At 43.2% G+C, this 24,176-nt stretch overlaps 1 protein-coding gene across 1 annotated transcript; it reads left to right on the top strand.

The window, feature by feature from the left end:
• The first annotated feature begins 12,680 nt into the window (after positions 1 to 12,680).
• Positions 12,681 to 13,610, top strand: LOC121162849 (olfactory receptor 7A10-like). The gene has a single exon (XM_040990084.1). The coding sequence runs from the start codon at positions 12,681 to 12,683 to the stop codon at positions 13,608 to 13,610; it is 930 nt and encodes a 309-aa protein (XP_040846018.1).
• Positions 13,611 to 24,176: the final 10,566 nt, after the last annotated feature.

The following is a 24,176-nucleotide window of genomic DNA, read 5'->3' as shown; positions in this document are numbered from 1 at the left end:
TCGTGGAACCCACAGTGTTGGGGCTGAGCAGTGTCATGAACATCATGCCTAAGGCCTTGGGGTCGGACAACATGATGCATTTATCACAGGCAGAAGCAGAACTTTCTTTGTCTGTTCCTTGTGCTTTTTAACGCTTAATTCCTCTGAGTACACTGCAGATGAATGACCCATTGCTTTGCAACGTGTGTTATCTGGTAGGTCATTTTTTTTTTATTTTAGCTTATCATTAAGACTAAGTTTAAAATGTTTAAATCACATGATTGTAGAAACTAGTAGTAGTAAGGGACAATTGAGGAAGGGATATCTGAGTAATCACTTAGAGTTTTATTTAGGAAATACATTAAACCCTTTTAGTTTATATCAATAAAATGTCTAAAAATAATGTTTTAAAAGTCATATCCCCATCCATTATTAAAAGATATATTAAAAGATATTAAAAGAATATCCCCATCCATTTGTTAAACTCATGTGATTCAATGTTGCTATTCTTGCTGCTGGGATAGGAATTTTGGCAGAACACTTGCGTCTTCATTGGAGTTCTAAGAAATTTCTCTACTCCATTATCCTGGTAAGTATCAGAAAACTGTCCTTCTTGTAATTTTCCCATGAGACTTCCGGAAGGTGACACACCGTCAGTTTATGGTTGATTTCAATCGCTTTCACAAGCCACCTAGCATTTCTTAAGAAGACTTAAAATACCTGTGTGAAATCCTGTGGAATTCATTGTTACCGCAGTACAAAGAACAAGGAAATCTGATTATCTCAGTGACATTCATTTCCACATAACCCAATGAGTGCTGCTCACATATTAGATTTCTAGAGATGCCACACTGTTTCTGAGACAAATGTAAGAACTTTCATGAAAATATGACTCAGCAGGTTCAGCTAATTCTTGTGATGCCATGGACCCGCATGGAGGCAACTGTCTGAGTCCCAGCCTTCCCCTTCTGATGCACTCCTGAATCTGGGAAGGCTGCAGATGGGTGTGGATTCCTGTCACCCAGCTGGGACACCAGAATTAATATCCTGGCTTCAAGGAGGTCCGGCCCTGGCTGTCACGAACAGGGAGCCAGCTGGTGGAAGACCTCTCCATGTCTCATTTTCTCACTCTCACTCTCGGTCTCTTTGTTTTTAAAATAATCTCTAAAAGTAGGAGGCACAAGTAGTAAGACAGTGGTCATCTTTTACTTTGGCAGCTGAACCAAGATTTATTTATTTATTGGAAACTCTGATATACAGAGAGAAGGAGAGACAGAGAGGAAGATCTTCGATCTGATGATTCACTCCCCAAGTGAGCGCAACGGCCGATGCTATTCCGATCTGAAGCCAGGATGCAGGAACGTTTTCCAGTATCCCACATGGATGCAGGGTCCCAAAGCCTTGGGCCATCCTAGACTGCTTTCCCAGGCCACAAGCAGGGAGCGGGATGGGAAGCAGGGCTGCCAGGATTAGAACCGGTGCTCCTATGGGATTCTTGCACATTCACGGTGAGTACTTTAGCGAATAGGCCACACTGCCAGCCCCCTCAAAATATTTTTAGCAGGGTTACCTTTCCTATTTTAAATATTTCTATTTTTCTCTTCATGTTGTTAGAAAAAGAGAATGGATGAGAGTTAGAATGAAAGACACAGAAAGAGAGAGATTTTATATTCTGTACATAGACAGAACAACTTAAACTAAACCAGATCAATGCACATGAAAGCAGAGGCCCAAATATGCACGCCATCTTCCACCACAATCTCAAGCACATTACAAGGACAATGGAGCAAGCTGCTTAGACTGCCTTGTCCCTACCAAGGATTGCAGTGCTGGGAAAAAAGCAGCTCGTAACCAGTAGACATTCTGGGCATGGTGAATAGCAAATCTGTTAACTACCCCACTAGTTTCTGCTTCCTTGCTTTTTTTTTTTTTTTGAAATAATAAATGGAGAAGCTGAGGACCTTGAGACTGAGGCATACAGCTGCAGAAAGGGGCATGGGTACATATTGGGGTAGGAGTGGCTGAGGGCATGTTGGCCAGGGGAAGAATGACTACTGGGCTCTTCCACAGACTGGGTCACTGCACTAGCAGGAAAACAGGTAGGCTGGAAGGGTTAGACATGGAATACGGAGTACAGACCTGTCTGTGAATGCCAGAGCAGGGGTGGCCCATGTGAGAATGGGTCACAGCACCTCCCACAATGCCAAAGAACTGAATTTGGGGCTAGATACTCTAGGAGAGATGTGTGCTTGCTTCTGTGGGACTACAGTCCAAACTGGTCTACATGGAGACCTGGGGATGGTGACAGGCCAACTTAGGGTGAACAACAAAACTCAACTGATTAGAACCCACATAAGGTTCTGGTCCATAACCTAGCGGCTAAAGTCTTTGCCTCGCACATGCTAGGATCACATATACACACCAGTTCTAATCCCAGCTGCCTCACTTCACATCCAGTTCCATGCTCGTGGCCGTAGGGGATGAGCAGTCAAGGATGGCCCAAGGCCTGGGGACACTGCACCTGTATGGGAGAACCAGTGGAGGATCCTGCAACACGGCTTCCCCCTTTGTATTGGTGCAGCTCCACAACGGACAGATCTTCCACTCTGTCTTTCCTCTTTTCTGTATATCTGACATTCCAATAAAAATAAAATAAATCCTGAAAAAAAATGAACCCGCCTGATACTTATGGGAACTGGGATTGTAATAGGAACAAGTGGGGCCAGCACATGCAAGGTGTTGGAATGAAGGCAGATAATGCCAAGAAGGGTAGCTGCCCTGCTGGCACATGTGAGAACCAGGGCTGTGAACAGGCCTGGTGTCAGAACTTCGGCAACACCCTACAAATCTGCAGTTCCCCATGGGGAGCACAGAGGCTGCAGTTGGAGGCAGGTCAGTCCAGGCAAGGCTGCAGAATCCATCAACATTTGTGTGGGTCAGGCCTGAGCAAATGATGGCGCACAGGAAAGCCTGGACAAATGTAGGGTGTACCCAGCTGGCCTGAGCTATAATATCCACCAGCAAGAGCTGAGACTGTGGGTGTGCCAGGTAGGGTTGTGTTGAACTTCTGCCAAAACACACAGGTCTTGTGGCTCAGGGCATACCTAGTAGGAGAAATCTCCACACTCCCTTGCTGGGTTGTAGCTCCCAGTAATGAATGTGAGACACAGGGTTATGTGAGGACCAGGTTGTTCAATACACCTGTCAACACACAAAAGGACTGGTCTGGAGGCAGGCAGTCTGGAATAAGTCCCAGGACACTGCCACTTGCATTAGCCAACTTTGATGACATGCTTAACATCCCCTGATGTCCCAGATGAGCTAGCTGTCATGTCTCCATGATGTCCAATACTCAGGCATCAGCTGCAGAGGAGACCCAGTCCAACACCTGCACTCTAGTGTTAGAGTCTAATGATGTAGTTGGGGAGTCCCCCAAAAAATCTCACCTGGGGTAACCTCAGACTTGAGTCTTGTGTGCACTGGCCAGGGCAGGGTCAGTTTCAGTCCATCAACTGAACCAGTCAGTTGACACATTACTGCCTAGACCCAATTATCATGTGAACTGATGGGTATTGTGACCCAGTAATAGGTATAGCCCAGAAAGCAAATGCCCACAGTTTCCTCTGCCTTGCATTTTCCCAAAACCTGATTTTGTACCTGCAAGGTGCAGCTGTGATTTTTCCTGGCATGAGTCACATCTCTTCCTGGCACTTGTCAGCTGGGTTCTGGCCTAGCTCGGTTGGCCTGCAGCCATTAAGGCTCTCCTGTTTGAATAAGAGTCTAGTTTCCAACACAGCCTGTCACAACCATGAATACTCGACTGCCTGTCCCAGCTCTCTCACTCACCAGTGGAAGCAGCAACCAGTAAGGGAGTCACCAACATTACCCTTCCAGGCCTGTTCCAAGTCTAATGGCTTCCATCTATCAGCAGGTGCTACAGCCCAGTGTGAGATGGCCCACCCTCAGTTTTGGAATTCACCAACAGGTGCTACAGATTTGCCCATCCTGACTGCCACCAGTCACAGCACTTACTGATGACTGCAGCATCCCAATGTTGCCTGGCCCACTTCTAGTCCCATCCCACATAGGAACTAGTTTGTGCTGTGCTTGAACTAGCCAGGACTCCACCTTCCCTGGCTATCAATTGTAGTACCGTATGCTGTGGGCTGACCCTGTCAGACTACCCCCAAATCTAGCTCCTATATATGCCAATTTTGTTGGAACCCAGCGTTGCCTAGGCTGCTCCCATGCACGGCTATTACACTCATCATAGAAACTACAGCCCAACTGGTGAATTTACCAAGTTCCCCTACCAGGCTCTCTCCCAGGAATTGAAAATGTGTTTGCTAACACAGATGCTACTGTGCTACTGTATGATTTGTGATATTTGAGGACACAGGTGCTCTTGACTTACAATATACCCATTATAACCTAAAGATATCATGAAGTTAAAAATACATTGATAAGAGATGAGCTTCTGAACAAAGCTTTAGCAGCCTGTATTGGTAGTTGGGGATTGCACAGCCATGTGGGATCCATGGCTTACTGCCCACACGTGAGAGAAATCACAATTTTGTGAAGCAGTCAGTATTAAAAGTACAGTTTGGGTTTTTCAGCATGAGAAAGTCAGAAATCATGACGTTGAACCATTGCAAGCTGGAGCCTGTGTGATGAACCTAGGTGCCTTTTTTCTGTTACTGTCTGTGCTACCAACCCACAGTTGTACATGCACGCACAATAATATGCTTGTAAACACAAGGCATGTGGGAGCGTCAGAAAGTTAGTGGAAATTCACACTGTCTCTTACTCCTGTCATTGCACCATCTCCTTCAAGCCCCTGAGACATGTAGTGAATGCCATGCTCTCCTTCATGTGGCATTACGCTCCACCCCTTTCTGTCACATCATTGGAGAGGACCCCTGAAGCAGCTGTCACTGTCACACTAACTGTCCCTATGGAATGCACATGGTACCATAACTTCAGCTTGTGAACCCTAGGCTTTGCTCTATTTTCAGCATATTGCCACACTTCCACTCAATAGACATCCAGCCCCATACACTCACAATCAGTTGGCTTCCACAGAGGCTAAAACTCATCCCTTGTAGAGCCTGTGGGGAGAAAGACCACAGAAAGCAGAGCTTGAGCCACTGACCCACTTTCTCCATCTGGCTGAAGAATCTGTCTGTCCCCATGGCTTTTCTAGAATGCTGAGGCTGTAGCATTCCGGGCTATTATGAACAGGCAGCTGCTGATTGGACAGCTTGTAAGGCCACACAGCCCTGTGAGGTCAAAGAGAGGCAGCCAATCAGAATGCTCTCTGTCACCAGGACAGCCACATGGGGTTATCTGTGTGAAGCTAGAGTGTATTCTGAACTCAGAGCTCATGTTAGGATCTTGGAACTTCCATTTGTTCGTGGCCCACCAAAGTTGGTGTGCTGTCACCTTCTTGTTGGTCCAACTCATCCATCCACATGCCTGCAATCTTCCTGTGATCTGGAGCTTGACACAACCTGTGGCACTTGGCTTACAATCCTATGAGTGTCAAACTTCTACAACTGTCCCCCCACACCCTTCTTTTTTTTTTTTTTTTAACCACAGGATCCAACTTAAGCACAGAAGGCAACAGCTTTAAAGAACAAGAAAAAGATCACGGAGACATTGCATTTCAGTTCTAGAAACAACCATCTTTAGGAACACAGTTGAATAGACCTTGAGAATATGTCAGATTTTCTATATTTGTGTATGCTTATATCTCCATGATGTCACACTGTAACTGCAAAAGAACTATGTCACTGCCATGAGATGGGGGGTAAATAGGGTGAGAGGAAAGGAAGGGAAAGGGGACTCCCTAAACCTACAGACTGTATCATGGAGAATTGGGATTGCCCTTTTCTTTACCATAATTTAGGATGCCCTACAGGGCAGTGGTCATCTGTAAAGTCTGGCCCTGCTACAGAAATGGAGAAAAGATCAAGTGAAACGAAAGGAAAGCCCAGAACTGAGCCCACACATGGAAAGCCAACTGATAGCTAAGAGAACTGACAATATCAGAGGTGGTAAGCATAGAGATGGATGACTGACTCTTGATCCAGACCCAAAGTTGATGAACAGCAGAAAATTGTAACTGAATGTCACATAGGCGTGAGGAAGGAGAGTGTGAAACAGGATGGAACTTACCTGTTAGCAGGAAAGGGCAGTCCATCAGGAAGTAAGTGTTGGGGTATAAATCACCTCTTTTTGATCTGCTACCAAAAGGAAATGTAGGATGCATCTCCATAACTACTGCTGAATGACATTGGCCCTGAATGGCCAGAGCTTGCTTGCTGGATGTCAGTTGCTGCTGCTGATGGACCTGCAAGGCATTCCATCAATTTTACTCTCTTCCCCCAGTGGGTGGAGTCCCTGAGCTTATGCAAAATAGCATGATAAACAAACAAAAAAAAAAAGAGAGAAAGCATTCCCACAATTAGGCACAAGACATATTTAAAAGTTACAAATACCATAATTGTTTCATCTCATTCAGATAGTCAAGATAAGACTATAAATTATATCTCAAATGATGAAGACTTACTGAGAATGTTTCCCTGGGCTTGATTGCATACTGGGTTGCCTCTCCTCAGGACCGGACTCCAAGTTACAGTGTAAATGTGGTCCTGGAAACCATCAACCAAGTGAAAACCCAAAATCGGAGACTCCACTTTAAGGCAACAAGAGACAAAACAATCAATTCATTCATCATTGAAACAACAAGGCAGAGTACACTACAAATCCAAACCCATCTTCCATTATTGGAGAGAGAAACAGATCAAACAAATTCAAAACAACAGCCTGAGAATCTCTTTTGAAGCAAAAACAAAGAAATCAATACCTGCTTGAATCCATTCCTATAACCATAGAGAAAACACATAGAACAGAACAAACACTTTAGAATGTAGCTTTCTTAATCTCAACCAGATTGTCACAAATAAGCCAGCTATATACAACACAAGTAACACAGATCTACTGAAAAGGATTCACCTCTGATTGAATTCAAACAAGGTTGCATCTTCTCCTGACCCACAAAAGAGAATGTATGTATGTAAGATGTGTAAGAATTCTTCATAATGAGTTTGTAAAAAACATCTATGGCATAATGTACCAAATGGGTGGAGAGTATGAAGAAAAGTTGGAAAAGAAGGGTGTGCTGTTGGTGTTGATCACTGTATCATTAAGCAATTTCAGGGTAATGGGCTAACAAAAAACCAACAGTACAGGGGTACAGAATGTCTGTCTCATAGGTGTGTAAGTCCAGAGAGAGCTTTAGGTCTGGCTCTGCGTGAGGACTGTAGGTGGAATTTGAAAGTAAACACGCTGAACACAGAGGAACCCTATTTCCACCACACACCCAGGACTGGGTGATGCCAGGGACAAGATCAAGACCAGCTTCTCTTCCCTAGATTTGGAGGGAAGTGTAGTAGGCCTGTGATATGGCATTAGGAGATTTTGTTTTCAGAGGCAAAAGCACCCACAGGATATGAAATCATGAAGATTTCATTTGCCTAATTTTTATGCTGGCATCTTGGGAACAAGAATTCTTACAGGACTAAAGTTGCCTTATTATTCAGAACAGTGCCCCATGGGACAATGCCGTGACAAGGGGCTGAAGTTCCAGAGGGATCATGGCTGAGGAGCAGTCATAAGGAGTCGTGCACAGCTCTCCTGCCAGGAACCAACATCTTGGCTATCTGGGATTTAGTTGTGTTCAGGTCCAAAACAGATTCTTGGCTGTTTCATGCAGTCTTCATTGGGAAAAGTGTTCCCCTTTCCATAGAAGCTTGCAAAGAAGTGTGTGCATTTCTACTTAAAGATCTGCCTCTCTGAGACCCTTCCAGTAAGTTTGAAAAGTCCAGGAGGTGCTGCAGAAATGGTTCAGAAGACAGCAGCCAACCAAGAGCCTTCACCTGTGGCCACCTGGAGAGCCACACTCTCCTAGACCTGGGCGCAGAAGGAACAGGATGCAGGGAGGCCTGCTTGCCTGAGTCATGATCTCAGTAAAGAGCTTCTGCCTGAGGATGAAAAGGCAAGTATTGACACAGCTGAGCAAGTGAAGGGTCACTGGGGATGAGGAAGTGAATGTACCTGAAGCCCATGGGAACAGGGAATGGGACAGGTCACAAAGAAGAGGTGCTTCCGATGCTTTGTGTTCTGGAGGGCTATAGAAGCAAGGTGTCGTCTGTGGAGGGCTGTCCAGGGACATGGAGCAGATCACTTTTATCTGTGAGATGGTCCTAGGTGAATATGCTTTGATGCTAATAAGAAAACTCCAAACTCTAGTGCAGAAACAGTACTTGTGTCACACACATTGTAGCTTCTTCTGTAATGTTGTTGACGCACAGAAGGGAAAAAATATTTTTGAAAAGGGGTCATTCATGAACTTCCTCTCCCATTTCCCAGAGGTCTTCAGAGATCTCCTGGAAAAATCAATATTATGTTAAAAACTGACTACGCATGACTTTTCAAAAAATGTGTACATGAAATATAGCTCTTAATTTCTTTGAAAATTCAAGTCAAATTTCTTTTCTTTTTTAGATCTTTGGCTGAAGATATTTATGGTTTGTTTAGATGCTGTCTGCACTGCAATTTTCTGGATGTGTGAATTTTTAAGTTGTGATTGTATGTCTGCTCCTTGTTGGAGTCTGTCAGCTTCTGGAGATCACATCTATTTCTAAATGCTATAACCCTTACTTCTTAATTCTGAAAGCAACTGTTATCATTTGATTAAATAGCATATTCATCTTTCATTAGCGTATTTAAATCCTAATAACTTTCTTATGAAATTACACTGTTAGGGATTGTTTTCTTTCACCCTTTTTATTATTTTTTTTCATATTTCAGAATAGTTGAAGTGTAAGACTGGGGAAGTTAGAAAGGGTAAAATGCCACTTTGCTCCTGAAAAATGTATTAGATTCCATCCCTTTGTATAAACTAAAGTTCAAAGCTGTTAATCCTTAATATTTAAACAAATTTTAATAATTAAATATAACTTTCACTACTGGGAGAAAAAAAAAACCTAAAAAACCCACCTTCACTGCGTGCCAGACAGCCATCCCTTTCGTAGTATTAATAAAACTATGTCCAATGCAGATACTCATGTATTTTTTATACAAACACATGAAAATATTCCTTTAAACAACATGAGCTCTTGTCAAAGTCAGGGGGATCTACTCAGCTGAAACTCTTATCTATGTCTTTCTACATGCTCACCTACATTAATTTTCACGAGGTGTCTGATTCTAAGATTTTCAAACGTGTTTCTCATTTATTTGTTTAAAAGAAGGAGCGACAAATGGGGAGAGAGAATGAGTGCCTCCATTTAGTCCAACAGCCAGGGCTGGTCAGGCTGAAGCCAGGAGCCAGGAACTCCATCTGGGTCTCCCATGTGCATGGCAAGGATGTATGGACTGGGCTCAGCTTCTGCTGCCTTCCCAGGTGCATCCCCAGAGCTGCACCTGCAGCAGAGCAGCTGGGACTCAAAGTACAGCTGTGATAAGGGACGCCAGCCTTGTCAGAGGCGCTTAGCTTGTTACAGACACCACAGTAAAGTCTCTAGCTCTTCTGATCATCTTAATGATATGTGAGGTGTGAACCCACTCTATTTTTTTATATATAGAGAAACACCAGTGCCAGATCTAATGAAACATTTAAAACTTTGCTATCAAAATTGTAACACTGTTTTTCTATGGACTCAATTTTGTCTTGAATTCCCTACCTTAGTCTCCTCCCTTTATGTTTGTTGTCATGAACCCCACATGATGAGAGATAATATCCCTGATGTAAAGAAAGAATATCATACATGCATAGCATTTCTACATATGAAGGAATATTATATATTTGAAAATCTGTTGAATGACAAAATATTTTTAGATTAATAATTTTTAAACAAACAAAACTTGTAGGGAATTCAAAATAAATACACATACCATCTAAAAGACAGTTATTATTCAAGACAGTCAATGATGACATTGAATCTGCTCTATGCCAGAATATTCTGTGTCACATATTTTGTGATCAGATAGTCACTAATTGATTTATGAAAACATGTTGGTGTTAAACTGTTGCTATGCAGTTCATGTTCAAGACTTTCTTTTGTTTTCAATATTTTTGGAGAAACTTAATGATTTGATTCCTCTCCTGTTCTTGGAACTTCCTTACTTGAAATCTGTTTCTGTGTTTTGCATCCCTATTCACTGGACCATGTCAGGATTGAAAGAGAAATAAGACAGGTAAGGTGGCTGCTCATTTAGCCCTTGCATGAACAAAGAAAAGAAACCACATACTTAAAGAAATGCCTGTGACAGCAAGGGACACGTCCCATGGAGAATGTTATTTCATAAAGAATCAAGAAATGACTGCTTTTGTTAAGAATGTGTGAAGGAGAGACTGGGTGTGTTAGACAAAGATGAGAACTAGGACCAGAGAGTGTTCAGTGGATTGATGAGACAAGAGAGAAACTCAGAATGATGGATTAACAATCATGAGATTTTTTATTAAGGAAAAGGTCTTTTCTCAGCAGCTGTCAGACCTCATAGAAACCAACTTTCAAATAATATGCAACAGACACAGGAAAATGATTCTGGTTTACACAACAAACCTAGCCAAATTATGGTGTTCTTTTGTGCTGACTTTGGTGGATTGCTGGTTTATTCTCTTTGCTCATGTAGCAGCATTCGATCTGCAGATTTCTCAATGCCTTGTGGATATCATCACTTTGTTGTAATAGACCCTTGATTTTTAACCTGCAGTTTCCCTTTTTTTTGTGTGTGTGCTGGATATCAAGAAGATATAATTGGACCAGGCAAGTTGCCAAAATCAGGGAAAGTACTAATGATCGCTCTGAGGAGCTCCGTGATCTGATCAGATTCCCCCCTTGGGAACACTTGTATTTGTTAGGGATGTTAAAAAAAAATCTTCCAACCCAGATATGCTAATGGATATATATATAGAAATGTAGCCAGCAGGAGAGTCACAAGCTGAAGTTATGGGTCCCATCCACGCTCCATAGGGACGGTTAGTGTGACGGTGACAGACCCACAGAGCTCTCTCCAGTGATGTGATGGAATGTGTAGACCATATTTCTTTTTTTTTATTGTTATTAACATTGTATTATGTGATACAGTTTTATAGGCACTGGGGATTCCCCCCACCCCTACCATACCCCTCCCCCCATGGTGGATTCCTCCACCTTGCTGCATAACCACAGTTCAAGTTCAGTTGAGATTCTTTCCTTGCAAGCATATCCCTAGCATAAAGTCCAGCGTCTTATTGTCCAGATAAGTTCAGTGGCCTCTTGGGGAGACCTTCTCTCTAGACCATATCTCCTCATGAAGGTTACCATGGTATTTACCTGCTTGACACTGGGCCTTGAAGAAGATGGTAGAAAAACAGGAGTAAGAGACAGTGTGAATTTCCACTAACATTCTGATGTTCCCACATGCCCTGTGCGTACATGCATATTTTTGTGTGTGTGTGTGTGTGTGTGTGTGTGTGTGTGTGTGTGTGTGTGTGTGTTTCTGTGGAGGTGGTTAGCGGTGACCTTAACAGAAAATGGGCGCCTCGCCTCATCACAGTCTCCTGCTTGCACTGTTTCAAGGTCATGACTATCTGACTTTCTCATGTTAAAAATCCCAAACTGTGCTTTGAATGCTGACGGTTTCACAAAGTTGTGAGTTTTCTCACTTGTGGGCAGGTGGCAGTGAGCCATGGATCCCATGGAGCTGTGCAATCCACAACTACCAACACATTCTGCTAAAACACATTTTTCAGGATCTTCTGTCTTTTCAGTGTATTGTTGACATCATGATACTTTCAGGTTAAGGGGGCATATTGTAAATTAAAACCACCTGTGTCCTAAATTGTCACACATAATACAGTAGTAAGAACACACACGCAGAAGTGGACATAGGGTAGTACCCTTTCCACTTTAAGAAAGGCCTTTATAGCTCATCAGAGAAAGATCAAATGCAGTGATATTGGACAGAAAGATGCCCTCCATCTTGAAGTGTCAGGGGGATGAGCCTACCTCCTGCCTTAATATTCTTTCATCCATGTCAACATTCCTCAATTGCTCATTCCTGTTGTGAAAGTCTTGCACAGTTGTCTTAATCACCTGAAATGAGCCCCTCCACAGGGCATCTGCCTGGCCCGAGTCTCTTGCCACACACACCATTTCCAAGACAATGTTGTGCACCTGCTTTATTAAGATCTTTGAGATCTTAATCTTTGTTCACATGACACATTGTTTGCTGTGTTTTTCTGACCTGAGACATGTGTAGTACAACCTTATTTATTTCCCATGGTTTAAAGCTTGTTGCTTTCCGCCAAGCATACATCAGCATGATGTGATGTATTGCATGATTTCTCTTTGCTTACATTCACTATTCAGGATGAAGGACATGTGGGTCTCAGGGCTGCTCACACATTGCTGAAACGGTGCCGGGAACATGTTGATTGGTCAATACTCATTCTCAAGTGCGTGGATGAAACTCATAGCTGCAGGTGCACAGTCTCACAAGAAAGTGCAGCTCATTGGAGAGGAATTGTTCATCAGAAGGAGCAGAGGGATGCTGGAGGGACCGATTTATCAAAATGATGATGTTTCTGCAGGGCGTCCAGCACTCATCTCTGTCATATTCTATCTTCAATAGGTAGTCACATTGTCAACATGGAACCAAGGAACCACACATGGGTTGTGGAATTCCTACTCCTGGGACTCTCAGAGGACCCAGCGCTTCAGCCTCTCATCTTTGGACTTTTCCTCTCCTTCAACGTGGTCACTGTCAGTGGGAACCTACTCATTGTCCTGGCCATCCTCTCTGATCCACACCTGCACACACCCATGTACTTCTTCCTCTCCAACCTGTCCTTGGTGGACATCTGCTTCACCTCCACCACCGTCCCCAAGATGCTGGTGAACATCCAGACAAACAGCAGAGCCATCAGCTATGCAGGCTGCATCACACAGATGTTCTTCTTCAGAATTGTTATATCGCTGGACAACTCTCTGCTGGCTGTGATGGCCTATGACCGGTTTGTGGCCATCTGTCACCCCCTGCACTACACAGTCATCATGAATCTCCGGTTCTGTGTGCAGCTCGTTCTGTTGAGCTGGACAATGAGTGTCTTGCATGCCTTGTTGCACAGCTTACTGGTGCTGAGGCTCAGCTTCTGCACACATCTAGAAATCCACCACTTTTTCTGTGAGTTGAATCAGGTGGTCCACAGAGCCTGTTCTGACACCTTTCTCAATGACCTCATGATGTATCTTGCAGCCGTGCTGCTGACAGGAGGACCTCTGGCTGGGATCCTGTACTCTTACTCCAAGATCGCCTCCTCCATCCGTGCCATCTCGTCAGCTCAGGGCAAGTATAAAGCCTTTTCCACCTGTGCCTCTCACCTCTCTGTAGTTTCCTTATTTTATGGCACAGGTATAGGTGTGTACGTTAGTTCTTCTTTTATCCATAATTCACATTCCACTGCCACGGCCTCGGTGATGTACACAGTGGTCACCCCCATGCTGAACCCCTTCATCTACAGCCTGAGAAATGGAGACATGAAGAAGGCTCTGAAAAGACTTTTGCTGCATAAACTGTAGTGGAACCCATGGCCTTGGGGCTGACCAGTGTCGGTTGGTTCATCTCTCAAGCCTAAGGTCAGACACTGTGATGCATTCATGCAAGGAAGACGCAACACTTGCCTGTTCTGTCAACTGTCTTGCTTGTAATAATAATATTAATAATAATAATAATTCCTCTTGTACACTGCAAATGAATTGCACTGTGTGTTATGTCTTGTAGGTCAACAAACTTTCTTTTTGATTCCTCCTTTTTGCCACCTTTATGTTTCTTGAAACAAAAGGGGCTCAATGAAACTGTCACATATGCAATGTAATTAATAACAAATATGTATATATTTTAAAAAGGCGGGGCTCATAAATGTCATGGAGAAATCGATATTCATGTGGTAATAGTCTATGTGCAAATACTTTAAATTCATGTGTATTTTTATGGTGCCTGTACTACTTTTTGCAATTAATTCCTTTCCTTTTTTTAAATCCTATTTTAATGAACATATAACTTTGTTCTTTTGGAAACTTTGGGAACTGGCTTTTTACAGTATGGATAACGATGTCCAGTTCACCAAATTTATTATGAAAAGAGTAGATTTCATCCGTTGGACGTCTGGGTGGTATTCCATTGCATATGTATGCCCCATGCAGTGTTGATGGGAATCTTAATTAGCATAAGCCTTACACATGCTGCTTGAGCTGCATGACGTTAAGTGTGCGGAACTGAAAATTTCACATAGCTCATGGTACAATTTCTTATCATATGACATCATATGATACTATTTAATATTCTCTTTCTTATCTTACTTGTTTAGTTTATTTTTAGGTAACATGCAGCATTATTGTAACAGCTTTAGATGTTCTATTCCAGCCACATCAAAAAGTCACATATTCATGCTTTCCCTTATATGTCACAGCTAATATAGAATATACACAAATAAACCACAGTATATAGGAACGAAACTGGTATCTTGTGACTTGATTACTTTATTAACCCTGGCCAATATGCCTGTACCGCAGCAGTCTTTCTGCTTTTTTCTAATCATTAGGATTGTGATTAAAAACTTCTAATTACATTATTGTAAGAAATTAAATAAAAAATGAAGGAAGGGGAGAGCATGCAGGGAAGATGTCTTATTTCTTAGCATTTTACTTATGAAATACCTGCTGGACACGAGGGAACCTACCTTGTACAGAACAACAAAAACACAGCACCTGAGAAGAATGGGAACATTCATGCATTTCTATGTCTCCATGAATAGAAGATGTGTTGAGAAGACTTCAATCACTGATGTGTAAGAACACAAATTTTGTCGTTGCAAAGTATAAAGTAAAAATGGCCCAGGTGTCAGGATTTTACTCTTATAAGAATCTTGCTCAGCTTTTTGAGTTGTATTATCTTTGCCTTTGCTTGGATGTTGATACCTGTAGGCTCACATGCATTTCATGAAATAATTCAGGGGATGCATGCAATCTTAACTCACTTGTCTACAGAGTAACATCTCGCACACTTACATCATCACTCCAGGAAAGCATCACTAGGAACAGTCAAGAGCACAAAACAGATGTGTCAGGGAAAGAACCCCCAGCATAGTTCTTTTGTAGAGAACAGCAAAGCCCTTCATTCCCAGTCACTCCTAGCAACACTCATCGGTTCATCATGTCTACACTGATATCCCTTCAAAGTGTTAGAAATAGGATAAGCATATCTATATAAGAATCGGTGCACGTGGTAGCTGTGAACCCTGTTGTTGAGAGCATAAGGCAGCTATTTCTCACACAGGATGCCATGTATGCAAATGTGTGATTTCTCACATGGGATGCCATGTATGCAATTTTAGAGCAGGATGCAACTCTGACCTTTGTCCAGCATTCCTATGTGCATCCTTCTACCAAACAGCACAGACTTCGGTACCAGAGTGTAGTGTGTGAGTGGTCAGTGGTTTCCTTCCAGTCTAGGATCTTGCTCCTGAAACCCAGTGTGCGATCTGTCTTCTCAGACATACTGACAAAAATGAGACTCTGTTACTCCAAAAACTCTCATCACTCTCTCATTGCCCAACAAGTTCCCATGTAAACAAACTGCTTGCAATGGATAAAAATCAAGAAAGGGGCAGCAATAAAGGAAGAATACATTTCCATTCCAGATAGTTTGTGTGTGACAGTATTCTGCCCTCCTGTGTCCAAGTACTTTGTGCTGAAAGGGTCTTGTGGTCCAGGTATAGGGGTCTTGGATTGGGTGAACGGTTGATGGATGTGCATTTTCCTTGAGGTTTCTTCCTGCTTCTGCTAGAAAATTTCCAGAGAGATCTCTGTCTGTGCCTCCCTGCCTGCCCTGGAGGTGACATCCTGTCCTTTCTGGATTTGGCATAGCCCCTCCAGGTGAGGAATGGAGAAGCCGAGGGAACCACATGGACACCATCCATTCAATTGCCCAATCAGGGTCAGGGAACTTAGCAGTAACATGAACTCACACAGACCTTGAGTGCTCATCCAGTCGTGTGTCAGGATCTCACACGTTCTTGTTCCAATGTGTGTGTTTTCCAATGTTTATGATTCCCTAGAATGCAGTCTCCATTTCATGACTTAGTAATAAAAAAGTAGAAAATAATTATAGCAACACATTGCTTTATAAATATTATCTTCTAGAATGGGACCCAAGACCGCCGTACAACTCCCTACACTGCTATGAGCCTGTTCTGTGCTGTTGGCATTGGTTACTGTATATGTTCACCTGTGGTACAGAAAGAGCCATCCGACAATGAGAATTTAAGATGGTATCTTGTGCTCATTGAATTGCTCGAGGTTAAACGTGCAGATTTGAAATTCCCACATTTCTCATGAGACAATTTCTTATCAAATAACATCATGTGAAACTATTCACTGTTCTCCTTTTTAGCTTGCTGGTTTATTTTTCAAATAACATACATTAAAGAATCATTCTAGTAAAGTGTTTGAATATCCTAATCCAACAAGATCAGAAGGAAACATTTTCAGTGTCTTTTTGTATGTGATATTAATACAGAAAGAACACACACACACAAAAGCACAGTGTATAAGAATGAAACGGCAACCAGTCCACTGCAAGTGCTGGCAGACACAGGGACCAGAGCTGGAGTGGTGATCCAAGGCAGCTTTTGGGGGCCTGTTTTTATTGGGTTGCAGCTCCCCCTGTGTTGCATGAGGACTGAGCTTGTTTGGACAATGCCAGCTTGGGCCACAGATCCCACTGGTTTGCTCACCATAGAGGGCAGAACAAATTGATCAACAATCCCGGCGAAACTGAACAGCAAATTTCTGGGCTGATGTAAGAAACGCATTCCTAGGAGTGCTAGCTAGGTCAGTTCAGCTCCTGCTTGACCCCAGGAATGTCTTGGGTTTTTGTGTATTTAACCAATGAATGCGTTTCTTCTTGATTACCAAAGGGCAGGAACTCGTTTGGATCTCCTAGGACAGCGGTCATGACTGCTGATGAAATGATGGCAAGAAAAGATTAATTCTGCTAGGCAATGAGTGCCTTAAATGCCTAGAGTGGATGGAGCCAACTTAGCAGCATCTGGAGAGCTGGCGGGGGAGAGCAGGGATGTTTCTTGTAGAGGTACATGTGGTGGACTGAGGTTATATCAATTTTCCAGTGTGAGGTCGCTTGGTTGTTCACCACATGCAACCCACTAGAGGATGGGAGATTACAACTCCAGGCCCTGGAACAGCCTCTACCGCATGAGTCACCACCCTGCCCTTTCGGGTTGTTATTGAGGTGTAACTGACTCTCCCTGCATTGACAGTAAAGGGCCAGGAGAGAGGAAATGTCTGCATGGAAATCCCGATTACATCAGCTGCTGGAACTCTCATTTCTCAGGGCCTTCTGTTCTCTCACATTGCGTTCTCACATGACTCCGTGTTATTTAATGATGCAGTAATAAGAATTCTATCAGCCACATGCTGGACAGTCATTGCAACGTCTATGTGTTGGATACACTCAAGGGTTTCCAGCCACTCATACTGTCTAGTGCAATTGCAGCATTTCCTAGTGTGCTGTCAGGTGAGAGACTTTTATTCCTGTCTTTATTGACTTCTTACCTGCAAGGGTTGGCCATTGTCAACACCTTTTTACTGGCTTGATGTCATTTGTTGTGTAGTTGAAGTCTACGTCAAAGTTCATAAAGATATATGTTTGAACATTCACTTTCTGTGGACCAAAGTGTCAGTTGCAAAAAGGCTATAGTCAGTACTATTTTTCTCCCTTTGACTGACAACCACATTATCTCCAACAATAGCAACCAACCCCATGTACTTCTTACGCTGCATGGAATGCTGCGTATACCTCCCTCATTGTTGGCAACGCCCGCGTCGCCACGTACCCCGAGCCCCGAGTCGAGCGGAGGGACTAGGGTTATGAGACAGACAAGACAGACAACACACAACACACTGAGACTTGTTCCTGTGAAGTGAAGCCTTTATTCAAAGTCGAGCTCTCTTATATAGTTTGCTTGGCCCCTCCCAGGATCTTCCCAATGGTTAAGCAACACCTAAGCTCCCCCAAGGACATGCAAAAAGGGGAAGCAGGAAGGAGGGAAATTGCAGTCAAGCCACGGGCTAAATGTATCAGGCCATGATTGCCCTTCCTGTTACACCTTCGAGAAACAAGCTGTGCTGTGGAGTTAACCCTTGGGAGACCCGGCCGTGCACCTCATGAAAGACTTCATTCCGTGTTCACATACCATCTGCTGTTTGGAAAACCGATGGTGAATGAGTGATCCTTGTTTATGCTACTGAGATTCGTCCACATTTCAATGCGAATTTATAAAATAGATCTGTCCTTTTATTGTTCCTTGCTAACGTTTTAAGGAATTTCTTGACAGTTTATATTCTCAGGGTCACAGCAGCTGCAGATCATTGTAGCTTATTCTCATTGATTGTCTTGGTCGTGTGAATACCAAGAATTCATAGATGCAATTTGTGATTCTTCCAGGCAAAGGGTTTTAATAGTCAGGAGAGAGAGTCTGACAGAGTGTTCCCTGGTGAGAGAAAGCCCAGGACCACTTCACATGGCAGGGTGATCTTGTGAGGGAATTGTTTAGTCTTTCCCCCTTTATTTTTAGTGTTTGAGATGACACTATTTAATGTACATTATGGTCAAAGGTTTAATGCTGCACTAAATAAAAAGGAAACCATGTCAAAATGAAAGGGACTCGCCTCTAGCAAGCTTAGAAGCTAAGGTTACCAGCATCAGACGCGAGATATTCATCATGATTTAATTTGGAATACTTGTGTGCCTGGCTCATTTCTTATAAAAATGATAAAGGGACAGAGTCCAATTTAGAATCCAGACAGTCTTAATTCACAGTCCCTCCGTGTTGTGATGATCCTGGTGGGAATTGTCACATCATAGCTTCCCTCTTGTTTATATTCTCTCTCTCAGTCTCTCTCTATGGGTTTCATAAAGAGTGGGAAATATTGTCCATTATGGGAGAAGCATTGATAACATGGCTAGGTTGGTCTGCAAAACAGCTGGAAGTGAATATTTGGAACATTCTGCCCACATATAAATGAATAACGTGTGAGGTATAATGGGGTTGTTGGTTAGCCATTTCTGATGATTATTTGGTGTAGACATGTCCCTTACAGAACCACTTGTTAGCCATCAATCTTAGTTAAAAAGCATAGAAAAATGATTCTAAACTCCAGAATTCAGAGAGAAAAATAGCCCTGTCTGATTATACTTACACATGAGAGGGTTATGGACTTGAATGCCTACTATTTCTAAGTACAGGGGATTTGGCATAGTTCCTGCAACACATCATGGAAGTTCTCTGTAGGATATTTCAACTTTCAAAACCAAAACCATTTTTAAAAATATTTCTACAGGCTTTGAAGGACCCACGTAGTTAGAGGTCATGAATCTTATAGTGCCAGATCTGCTGTGTCCACTCCCAGTCTCTCTGGTGTGGCTGGGTTGAAAGGACATGGAGATGCTATAGCGTGGGAGGCAGACTGGGCTCCTGCACTGGTGTGTGTGTGTGTGTGTGTGTGTGTGTGTGTGTGTGTGTGTGTGTGTGCTGAGCTCCAAGCAGCAGTGCCTAGGCCCAGTGAGCAGATGCCAGGGACTCAGCACACACACACAGCACTCAAGGATGCTGAACAGGGGATCTGCTACCTTCCACAGAGGACTCACCATGAACTAACACAGTGCAAGAAGAAGTGAAATAAAGGCTCACTGTCTCATGCAATCCCCACTGTACCAGGGAGACCTCTGTGCCCTGAACACCTGTTCACATATAATCTGTATAGCACACACACACACACCAGACAAAAAAACACACAGGACATGACACATACCCTACACACACAGACCAACACACAGACACCAAACAACACACATACATCACACACACACACACAAGACAACAGAGACAAACACACACACACCAGATATACACACACCATACAGAAGACACATACACAGCACACACACACACCCTAGACATACAGACACACGGCAACAGATACACGCCAAACACACACACCAGACAACAGACACACACACACACATACCACCCTCACACCAGAAAACACACATAGACCAGGCACACACACCAGACAACAGACACACACACATACACCACACACACACAGCAGCCATCTGCTTCTATTTGATCTTGGGTCTCCTACTCACTCTAAGTCTATAAAGTGTTTTTCCTTGCACGAGTTCAAGTCTCAGATAATCCGGTAGACACAGAATCCTCTCATTCTTGAGGTCTCTGTTCAAACATGGTCTTTTCAGCTGGCCAGACCTCTTCTATTAGCAGTAATGTGCCTTTACTTCGTTCATTTCCTCAGATTCAGTATTCCTCTTCCAGATTTCCAGAGTCCTACATTTCTGACCCTTACAGGAAGCCCCAAGCATTGCAGCCCTGGACTGACACCTGTGACAGGGGCAGTCACAACCCTGGAATTCTCAGGTGATGCTGGGACAGGTATTTCTGGTTGATGATGGCCTTGGGGTGTCCAAACAACAAAAGTTTAATCCACAAATATAGAGCTAAATTTATGACTGCGAAATATGAGGTCAGAATTTCCCTGATTTTGCTAATGTTCTTGGGGCAATGTTTTACAACTAGTATCATTTTTACTTTGCTTGATAGCGACACCTCATGGAACGAAGAGATGAAACACAACATTCAGAATCCCTTCTCCTGGGATTCTCAGAGGACCCAGCCCTCCAGCCTCTCATCTTTGAGTTATTCCTCTCCATGTACCTGGTCACTGTCAGTGGGAACCTGCTCATCATCCTGGCCATCCTCTCTGACCCACACCTCCACACGCCCATGTACTTCTTTCTTGCCAACCTGCCCTTGGTGGATGAACATCCAGACTCAGAGCAGAGCTGTCAGCTGTGCCGGCTGCATCCCCCAGATGTTCTTTTTCATAGTCTTTGCAGGTTTGGGTGATTTCTCCTAGCAGCCAGGGCCTATGACTGGTTTGTGGTCATCTGTCAGTCCCTGCACTGCACGGCCATCATGGACCCCCGGCGTTATGTGCACCTGCTTCTGGTCTCCTAGATTCTCAGTGAACTGCATGCTTTGTTGCACAGCCTGCTGGTGTTGCAGCTGAGCTCCTGTGCACACCAGGAAATTGCCCAGTTCTTCTGTGAGCTAATGAAGGGTGATCCACCCAGATACCTTTGTGTTAATGACCTAGTCATCTATTTTACAGTTTTCTTTTTTTTTGGTGGTTGTGCCTTGCCTGGGATCCTTTACTCTTGTTACAAAATAATCTCCTCCATGTGTGCAATATCCTCAACTCAGCAGAAGCAGAAAACATTTTCTACCCGTGCTTCTCACCTCTTTGCTGTGGTGTTATTTCATTGTGTGTGCATGGGTGTGCATCTCAGTTCTGGGGCTGCTCCCAGGTCAACTTCCTCTGCAGCAGCCTCGGTGATGTACAGCGTGGTCACCCCCATGCTGAACCCCTTCATCTACAGCTTTAGGAATAGCTACAGAGTCCTTGAAAGGGCTCTGTTGTAGGAAGCTCTAACAGGACCCGTGGCTCTGAACCCACAAATGCAGGGCTCGAGGCCTCTGTCACAGAGACTGATTCTTCAACCAGATTGAAGAAGCTGACCCTGATTCTTCTGCCGCAGATGCCTTCTCTCTGTTTCATCTTCCACACACACAGTTTCATTAACTCATGTCATTAGGTTTCTCTGATCTCTCATATCTAACTGATTTGTTATCTACTGTTTTCCCACCTTGCCTGTTTATTACCAAATAAAACGGGAAGTCTGAGGCAGGAATGACTTATTTCTTAGAATTTTATTGATGAAATATCTGAAATTTGATCCTATATCCATAAAATTTTTTAAATTTAAAGTCTTTGAAATTTCTCATCCATTTGTTGAACTCATGCAATATAAATGTTGATCATATTGGTGCGGGATAAAAGATTTTGAGAGGAGCCCAGTACGATAATGCAGTTATCCCATATGGGCGCTGGTTGTAATCCAGGCAGCTCTGCTTCGCATCCAGCTCCCTGCTGTGGCTTTGGAAAGCAGCCAAAGACATAAAGCCTTGGGACCCCTGCACCTGCCTGGGAGACCCAGAAGAGCTCCTGCGTCCTGGCTTTGGATTAGCTCAGCTTTGGCCTTTGAGGCCACTTGGCGAATGAAGCATGGGACGGAAGATCTTCCTCTAGTCTCTCCTCCTCTCTGTACATCCGCCTTTCCAATATAAATAAATAAATAAATGAATCTAAAAAAAAAAAACTTTGTGAGAACACCTGTTTCTTCACTGGTGTTGTGAGAAACGTTCCTACTCCTCTCAGAATGATAAGTTAAAATAAACCTGTCCTTGTTGTCATTCTTCCCACGAGGTTTCTTTAGGGCGAGAAACTTCACGCAAGTTTTCCAAAAAACATTTACCGGGACTTGTTAAGACTGTCCACTGTTCACTGTCTATTTTTTATTTCTTTATTTCTTTATTTCTTTATTTATTTATTTTTATTGGAAAGGCGGATATACAGAGAGGAGAGACAGAGAGGAAGATCTTCCGTCCGATGATTCACTCCCCAAGTGAGCACAACGGCCGATGCTGTGCCCATCCGAAGCCAGGAGCCTCTTCCGGGTCTCCCATGTGGGTGCAGGATCCCAAAGCTTTGGGCTGTCCTGGACTGCTTTCCCGGGCCACAGGCAGGGAGCTGGATGGGAAGCGGGGCTGCCGGGATAGAACCGGTGCCCATGTGGGATCCCGGGCGTGCAATGTGAGGACCTTAACCACTTGCGCCACCGCGCCGGGCCCCACAGTCTAGTTTTATATTTTATATTGCTTATATCCTTTGCTACACTGCAAATTAAAGATAATTGCATTGCATTCTGTGTTTTTCTCTGGTGGCACATAGCTGTTTCCTGATTTTTAAAATTTTTTTCCCACTATCAGAGTAACCATTTTTCCAGAAATAAAAGGGGTCTGATTTTATGGAGCAATAGGAATGCATTAGGTGTTAATATGTGCTGAACAAATTTTAATTCCATGTGTATTTTTTTACAGTGTATCTTCTGCTTTCTACATTTCATGCCTGCAGTAATTCAGTATTCTCTTCACCACAGAAATTTGTCTTTTTAAGAATTGGCCTATTTGAGTATACACACTGTTCTCCAGGTGCACAGAATTGATTGAAGAAGATAAGATTTTATTGTTGAGTAGTATTCCTTTGTTTATGTATAACAGATGCCTGTGGATGGAACCTTAATTAGCGCAACAATTACAGGTGCTCCTTGAACTGCATGAGGTTAAGGGTGCAGAATTGAAATGTGCAAATTTCTCTTGATAAAATTGCTTGTTAAATAACATTATATGAGTGCCCTGTGCAATGGTCTAGCAGCTAAAGTCCTCACCTTGAATGCACCAGGATCCCATATGGGCGTGGGTTCTACTCCCAGCAGCCCTGCTTGCCATCTAGCTCCCTGCTTGTGGCCTGGGAAAGCAGTCCAGGATGGCCCAAATTCTTGGGATCATGCACCAACATGGGAGACCCAAAGGGGATCTGGGCTCCTGGTTTTGGAACATTGCAGCACCAGCCATTGCGGCTGCTTGGGGAGTGAATCATCGGACGGATGATCTTCCTCTCTGTCTCTCCTCCTCTCTGTATATATCTGACTTTGCAATAAAATTTAAAAAAAAATAAATCTTTAAAAGTATAACATTATGTGACACAATTAAATATTTTTCTTCTTACCTTAGTAGTTAACTTTTAAGATAACATGCATTTAAGAATCGTCATGATGAATTGTTTATATGTTCTATTCCAACCAGTTCAAAAAGTTAGCAATTTTATGCTTTTTGAAAATGTGATAGATAATAGAGATTGCACACACAAAAAAGCACAATGCATGAGAATAAAACCTTCCTCTTTTGATTTGATTATTTTATTAACCCTTGTCTATACTCCTGTACAGCAGTAGACTTTATGCTTTTTAGTACATTAAGGTGATGATTTTATAGTTGAAATTACATGACTGTAAAGAAAAAAAAATCAGTGAAAAAAGGAACGCAGAGGAGTCTGAGGCAGGCAAGCCTGAGGAATTTCTTAGAATTT

This window comes from Ochotona curzoniae, unplaced genomic scaffold, assembly GCF_017591425.1.
Source record: "Ochotona curzoniae isolate NIBS_2020 unplaced genomic scaffold, NIBS_Ocur_1.0 contig_584, whole genome shotgun sequence".
In the NCBI taxonomy this organism is placed as follows: Eukaryota; Metazoa; Chordata; class Mammalia; order Lagomorpha; family Ochotonidae; genus Ochotona; species Ochotona curzoniae.
This window is presented reverse-complemented; position numbering and strand designations above follow the sequence as displayed.

Coding starts and splice junctions, on each gene's coding strand:
- LOC121162849 (XM_040990084.1), top strand. CDS start 12,681: ATGGAACCAAGGAACCACACATGGGTTGTGGAATTCCTACTCCTGGGA.